The sequence below is a fragment of the Sphaeramia orbicularis genome, chromosome 3 (genome assembly GCF_902148855.1).
Source record: "Sphaeramia orbicularis chromosome 3, fSphaOr1.1, whole genome shotgun sequence".
In the NCBI taxonomy this organism is placed as follows: domain Eukaryota; kingdom Metazoa; phylum Chordata; class Actinopteri; order Kurtiformes; family Apogonidae; genus Sphaeramia; species Sphaeramia orbicularis.
Genome location: NC_043959.1, coordinates 14,911,314 through 14,919,086, shown reverse-complemented (window position 1 = coordinate 14,919,086; position 7,773 = coordinate 14,911,314). Strand labels below are relative to the sequence as shown.

Below are 7,773 nucleotides of genomic sequence, written 5' to 3'. Positions count from 1 at the left end.
AATAATTAGGGAGAATCAGATTTCAGAAAATCACTTACAAAAGACAACAAATCACCTTTAAAAAACTGGTTATGTGTGACCATGGAAATGCAGTGACTATGCTAAGCTAAGCTAACAGAAGGGCTGTGAGAACAAGGCAACGTGAGCACTGCAGCGCAAACCCTTAGCTCACTTATCTGCCTCATTAATACTTCATGTAAACCTTTATTCGGGTTTAACATTTCCATGTAAACAGAAGAGAAAATACTTTAGTTCCGAATTAATTTCTTCTGGAAAAATAAATCGGATTTAAAAAACATCATGCAACTGTACCCAATGTTATGTCTTAACACAAAAATCATTTGGATTATATAACAGAAGTTATATATAAGTCATATAGTTATATACAACTTAAGTAATTACTATAATGTATGGACTGTAAAAAAAAAAAAAAATCTATAATTTAACAGAATTTCCACTGTTTATTTTACAGAGTTTTCCTGTATTTTTAAGATACAGGAAAGTATCAATGAAATGACAAAAACAGACTGTGATTTTACATGTCAAATGTAAAATAACACGAAAAAACGGACCCTCTGACGGCCCTTTTTTGGCCCACGGGCCTCATGTTTGACACCCCTGTATTAAATGAATGAGGATCAGGAGGAGCTTCTGCCTCATGTCGGAGTCCAGGCGGGGCTTCGTCTCCTATAAGAGGAGACGTTCCGGCTGCGGGAGGAGACCGTGTGCTGTCCTCCTCCTCTTCCTCCTCCTCCTCCTCCTCTTCCTCCTCCTCTTCAGTATGGACACCTGTGGGATGCTCCGTGCGCTGCTGCTGTGCGTCGGCCTGTTGTCCGTCCTCTGCCTGGCGGACCTGGACGCATCTGCAGAGGAATCCACCGCAGACAAAGACCTGGTCAGTATGACTTTAGGACCGTCTGGATCCAAGACCACTTTATTCAACCCTGCTGCAATGCACTGTCCACTTTTAGTCATTTAGTACTTTTAGAGGTGGTTTTATTCGTTTTAAATATGTAGTTATACGAAAGGAAGACAAAGTGTAGGGAATTTGTGTGTATTATATTTCTTGATGATGATGATGATGATGATGATGATGATGATGATGATGAAATTCTTTCATTAGTCATCACATAATACAACCACTGTCAACACTACAAACATTACCAACACACTGTAAAAAATGACTGTGGAATTAACACCAAAAAGTTGTAAAACTGCAACATAAAAAAACTGTATGTGACAGTACAATGCAAAGTTGTTTATTTGAAAAGATTTTTGTGTCAACGATTAAATCAAATATAGCTGTAGTTTTTACAGGAAGAGTATGTGAACAAAACCAGATTTGTATGTAGAAATTATGTATTTCTATTATTTTTAGAAAATATTTTTTATTATTTAATTATTGAAAAACAATGTGGTACCATTTAAATTGCAAAACCATAATGTTGAAATAATGGCCTATTTGCTTTTTTTGTTTGTTTTTCTTTTTTTTCTTTTTTTTTTTTTTTTAATAAAAAGTTATTTAAAAAAAAAAGTAAACATTTAACAATTTAACATTTTAAACTTGTAAATTAATGGGTTTGGTAGAGTTGGTAGAGTGGCTCGTCCACTAACCAAAGGGTTGGTGGTTCGAATCCTGGCTCTGACTGTCCATGTGTCCATGGAAGACACTGAACCCTACATTGGTCCCAGTTGGACCTGGTGCCTTTGGACACCATGAAGATGTAGAAAATGTGCTAAATAAGTGCAGTCCATTTAAAATGTGAAATCTATATGTTACTCTGTAAATATGTTTACAGTTGGATGTGTTTTTTTACAGTATTGTTCTGGTAACCACAGCTGCTAGTTTTTTTTCCGTAAAAACAGGATTTGTTTTGACAGTGCAGGTTAGTGACTGAAAAGGCACAGGCAGAAGCAGAATGCTTTTATTAATGCCTGTCCTACAGAGCAAATTAAACTACCCAGCATTCAATACAGGAAAAAGAAAAAAACAAAAATTGCAACAAACAAACAAACAAACAAGGAAAAACATAAAGAAGTGAAACTAAACCAAAAGAAACAGAAAACATAACCAACCAAATTAATGGTAGAGTGGAAAATAAATTATTTACTTATTACTTATTAGATCTTAACAATTGTAACCTTCAAAAATTGCCCTACAAACCATTAAAAAAAAAAAAAAAAAAGCTCCACATTGTTAATCCATGCTGGCCTCATTCCATAGATTAACTCCAACAACAGATATACATCTTCTTTTTTTCTCTTTTCTAGCTTTTTGTACAACAAATTTATAAATATCTCACAAATCATATTTAGACTCGTGTTGAGAAGAACCTTTGTCCACAAATGGAGTAACTTTAATTTAGCTTTATACATTATTAGCATTATTTTATAGTAAAACAAATCATTAAATTTCATAATATTGGATTTCGTAAGTTAGTTAGTATGTTCATAATAAAACCAGCAATAATAATAATAATAATAATAATAATAATAATAATAATAATAATAATAATAATAATACGTATGGCTCGAGTTTAGTTGATGCAACTTTTCATGTGAGCTGAAAATCACAGCTTAAACCAAACTTTAAACCTAACATTTCCTAAATCAGACATAGAACTGCATTTAAAACAATAAAATTACAAAATAACACGGTTGTTTTTTGTTTTTTTTTTAGTTTTCGCATTTTTAAGGATGAAACCACTTATTAAGACTAATATGATTAATATTATTATTGATTAAGTGTCCACACACACATACATACATACATAAAAGATGCATGATGCCAAATAAAAAGTGTTTTTAAAAAAAAGTGCAGAATAAAAATAGTGTAGTCAAAAATGGAAAGTAAATTGAATAAATTCAAAGTCAATGAAGAGAGAAAATGCCACAAAAAGACAATATTAATAGCTTGAATCTTAAAGAGCTGTGTTTATGTAAAAGACAGAAACACTCAAACGAAGCGACAACATGTAAAAGTCTAAACTCAAAAAAACTAAACACTTTTTTGCATCAGCATCTTCTATAAGTCATCATGCAGTGGGTTTGTGTTGTTGTTGTACTGAACGGTGACAGTGCACTTGAAGGAGCATCCACCTAACAGTAATAACAGATGTGAATACAACAGAATACAGCAAAAAAAACATACACTGTCTGTATGTTTACGTCTATATCCAGTGGTTTCAGGGTTCAATTTAAGACCTCACTGATTTAAAACTGGTTCATCGTGTGTCACTGATTTTATGTTCCTGTGTTTAGCTTCAGGGCCTCAGATCCAACAGTTCACCTCAGTCAGGTCCATCTGTTTTGAATTCTTCATTAACCCTTATAGACCCACTGCTGCTTTCATGGCTGGTCCAAAATATTTATGTAACTTTTCATAATGGATTTATCACCATTTATTATAACATTACCCTCTGCGTTTTGTGGTTTTTCCGTAAAAATCAGGTATTTTCCTATATTTTGTTTAGTGATCATGTAGATCACAGGCGTCAAACATGCGGCCCGGGGGCCAAATTCGGCCCACCAAAGGGTCCAATCCGGCCCATAGGATGAATTTGTAAAATGCAAAAATTACACTGAAGATATTGATCAATAGTGTAAAGATCCTATTATTTCAGGTTCCATACATACGCATATAAACCAATTAGATCTCAGTTGGGTCAGACCAAAAAATACTGTCATAATAACCTATAAATAATGACAACTGCAGATTTTATCTTTGTTTCAGTATAAAAAAAAAAAAAAAAAGTAAAATTACATGAAAATGTTTACATTAACAAACTATCCTTCTACAAAAAATGTGAATAACCTGAAGAAATATGAACAACGTGAAATGTCTTGAGAAAAGTAAATGCAATTTTATCAATGTTCTACCTGTTACTAAATGTTTTGTGTATTTGTAATTGTAATGTAAGTTATAATACCCATGTTTAAATGATAAACTGATAAACTGAGGCAGAATATTGTTAAAACTGCACTTGTGTTTCTTAAGACAATTCAAGTTGTTCACGTTATTCAGATATTTAAGGAAACAATGTAGATATAAGCATTATCATAATGTAATTTTACTTTTTTCACTGGTATTATTTTACTGGTCTGGCCCACTTCAGATCATATTGGGGTGGATGTGGAACTGAACTAAAATGAGTTTGACAGCCCTGATGTAGATGTTCATTAAAGTTCAGAGTAAAGCTGATATAGAAACAGAGAAAACTCAAGAAAAAGTGACTTTTTCAGTGCAGATATCATTAACTGAACATAACCCCAGTGTGTCCATCCACTGGCATTGATCCAACTGGGGAATCAATGTTGTAGAAAATGACAGTGTTTCCACGGTAACTACGGAGCCTCTGAATGTCCAAATGGGTCATATCTGATGACCATGAAAAGATGAACCACTGTATTTTACACCAGTTATTGACATGTTTTGATGGGATTAGTGGATCAACAGGTATTAAACATTTTACATGAGTAGATGCTTTTGGGTTTTTATGGGTTAAAATCATACACTGTAAAAAAAAAAACAAAAAAAAACAAAAAAAAAACAACATAAAAAAACAGTATTATTCCGGCTGCAGGGGTGCTGAAAAAATACTGTTAAATACCGGAAAATAACGATCTCATAAAAATACAGTTTTTTCCATGATTAAAATAATTTTTTTTGCCTTAACTTTACATGAAATTTTGCATATTTTTTTACTTTTTAATGTTTAATAAAGAATATTTACATGTATTAAAACAATCAAATTACCTATATATATATATATATATATATATATATATATATATATATATATATATATATATATATATATAAAAATATTTTTCAATGAGACTAAGTTGTCCAATCCACTGATAAAAACTGTATTTGGACAGTTTATCAGTGCTTATACATGTTATACATTCACATAAATACATTTATTCAACATTTTTGTTGTGAAACTTCCCGTAATTACACAAGATATTTGTCAATTAACAAACAAGTCTAGTTAAACTTACAGAACAAATACTTCTTTTACGGTTAATTGTCAGTAATTTTATCTCATTTTATTATTTTTTTACAGTATTAAACTTTAAATTAACAGTTTAATCTCATAAATAGAAAAGAAATATTTGTGAAATTATGATACATTTGCAAATGCATTTTAACTGTATTTTTCTGTAAAAAGAAAAAAATTATTTTAAAAAATGGAAATTTTATGGTTATTCACAGTTACAGTTTTTTTCATGTTCTTTTACATTTGACATGTAAAATCACAGTCTGTTTTTAGAATTTCATCGATATTTTCCTGTATCTTAAAAATACAGAAAAAATCTGTAAAATAAACTGTTAATTCTGTTAAATTACAGATTTTTTTACAGTGTATTTTTATTTCTTGGCCCTTCACTCACTTGTGTATATAGAACCCTGTATAAACTTTGTGTGTTTTAATGATCACTGTTTTTAGATTTTTAATAGATAAAACTTGAATTTGTTTTGAAATTTGTTTTGCATAACAATCAGGATAACCAACATAAAAGAATATTTCTGACCTGGATTGGATAACGAGAACATATTCTGACTATTTACGATAATTCATCTGCAGGTTTTTTTTTGTATCTTTCTATTGCTTGACTTGGTTTTTAAACTGTATTATTGTGCCATGTTCACATTGTCAGTTATTGAATGTGTTTTTGTGAATGTTTTTGTGCTTTTGTGCAGATCGAGGCTCTGGAGGCGCTGCTGGGTCGGATGCACAGCACAGAAAAAAGAGGCAGCATCCCACTGGTAACTGCAGCCTCATCATCTGGACTCTGACTGTTACTGATGTTTATCTGTTTGATTCTGTCCACAGTGAGTCTGTAACGTCTGGAACCTAAACTCTGCATGTTTCCACTCTCTACTTCAGTTTAATTAAACTAGTTTGAAAATACAAAGCCTCAAGTAATTAAAAGATAAGAGGAAAATGCCAACAACAGCTTTAACCTGACTATAATTACAGACTCATTAAGATTGGAGCACTGGCCGTGGCTCTAATTAGCAGCTAAAAAAGCTACAAAAGCGGATCCAAATTTTGTGTTAAATAATTAGTTAAAACAGACCGAGGCTGAAGTCTAATGAACAGGGTTTAATGATGTACTTCAGAGTCTTTAATGTGAAATGAGTGAACAGAAGAAGAGAAAATGAAAAGAATTTCATAAATCCATTTAAGTCTCCGCCCTCTCATGGGTGTTCAACTCCTTCAGCTAATACCACCGTTACTTTTAGACCAAATGTGTTTCATTTGACTTCAGAACATCCTAAAAGCATATGCAAATACAAATAATGTGCGATAACATACTAATACAAACACAAAACTGTTTATGTAAGAGGTTTCATTTATACACTGTAAAAAAAAAAATCTATAATTTTACTGTTTATTTTACAGATTTTCCTGTATTTTTAAGATACAGGAAAATATCGATGAAATGACAAAAACAGACTGTGATTTTACATGTCAAATGTAAAATAACATGAAAAAACTGTAACTGAATAACCATAAAATTTCCATTTTTTAAAAGAAATTTGTTCTTCTTTCACAGAAAAATACAGCTAAAATACATTTGCAAATGTATCATAAGTTCACAAATATTTCTTTTCTATTTATGAGATTAAACTGTTAATTTAAAGTTTAATTCTGTGAAAAAAATAATAAAACAAGATAAAATCACTGACAATTAAAAGAAGTACTTGTTCTGTAAGTTTAACTAGACTAGTTTGTTAATTGACAAATATCTTGTGTAATTACGGGAGGTTTCACAACAAAAATGTTGAATAAGTGTATTTTTGTGAATATATAACATGTATAAGCACTGATAAACTGTCCAGATACAGTTTTTATCAGTAGATTGTACAACTTAGTCTCATTGAAAAGTATTTATATATATATTTGTAGATAATTTGATTGTTTTAATACATGAAAATATTCTTTATTAAACATTAAAAAGTAAAACAATATGCAAAATCTCATGTACAGTCAAGGCAAAAAACTATATTTTAATTATGGAAAATTACCATATTTTTATGAGATGGTTATTTTCTGTTATTTAACAGTATTTTTTCGGCATCCCTGCTGCTGGAATAATACCGTTTGTGTTTTTTTAATGAGGTTTTTTTTTTTTTTACAGTGTACTCAGTATTTTTTTTTTACAGTGTACTCAGTACATGTTTTAAATTCATCGTATTATTTCCGGTGTTCTTTTTCCCTCTCAGGGTTCTGACACAGTTTCATCTTCTTTTTTCTCTCAGTGTGGGATGGGCAGTAGGTGTGCCATGAAGTTCGGACCTCGCATTGGGAAACTGTGCGACTGTGGCCAAGGGGCCAACTGTAATTCATATCTGCTCAAATGCATCTGAAGATCCACAGATCAGAGAAGCACAGAGCTCTTCGAAGTCTGGTCCCCGTCATCAGCCTTTACTGTCCTCATTTGTATTCGTTCCATCTGCTTGAACCCTGAAGACAAGCATGAGCCCATGTTTGTGTTTGTGTTTGTGTTTGTGTATGTCACTGTTTCCTGTTCAATAAACACATTTATCAACACTTGACTTTGTCAGATAGTTTCTCAGAGTTTTATTAGATTTTTGTGGCTGTGATTCATCAGGTTTCAGAGATACATTGAATAAATAAATTCCTTTAACCTCATCAGATATTTCCATGAATGAAACTGGACCTTGTCTTCTTTGTTTCAGGTAATAATCAGATCAGATGGTAGTACATGGTGTCACTGAGCCCAGGGCTTCTCTGGTCT

The 7,773-nt window shown here is 31.8% G+C and overlaps 1 protein-coding gene across 1 annotated transcript; it reads left to right on the top strand.

Moving 5' to 3' along the window:
• Positions 1–682: 682 nt before the first annotated feature.
• On the top strand, positions 683–7,565 carry cartl (cocaine- and amphetamine-regulated transcript-like). The gene is made up of 3 exons (XM_030129904.1): positions 683–895; positions 5,708–5,773; positions 7,274–7,565. The coding sequence occupies exons 1-3, from the start codon at positions 782–784 to the stop codon at positions 7,379–7,381; spliced, it is 288 nt and encodes a 95-aa protein (XP_029985764.1). The 5' UTR covers positions 683–781; the 3' UTR covers positions 7,382–7,565.
• Positions 7,566–7,773: the final 208 nt, after the last annotated feature.

Excerpts from the sequence above, each read along its gene's own strand:
- cartl (XM_030129904.1), top strand. The coding sequence starts at position 782 with ATGGACACCTGTGGGATGCTCCGTGCGCTGCTGCTGTGCGTCGGCCTG. Across the intron at positions 896-5,707 it reads CCACCGCAGACAAAGACCTG|ATCGAGGCTCTGGAGGCGCT; the intron begins GTCAGTATGACT and ends GCTTTTGTGCAG. Across the intron at positions 5,774-7,273 it reads AAAGAGGCAGCATCCCACTG|TGTGGGATGGGCAGTAGGTG; the intron begins GTAACTGCAGCC and ends TTTTTCTCTCAG.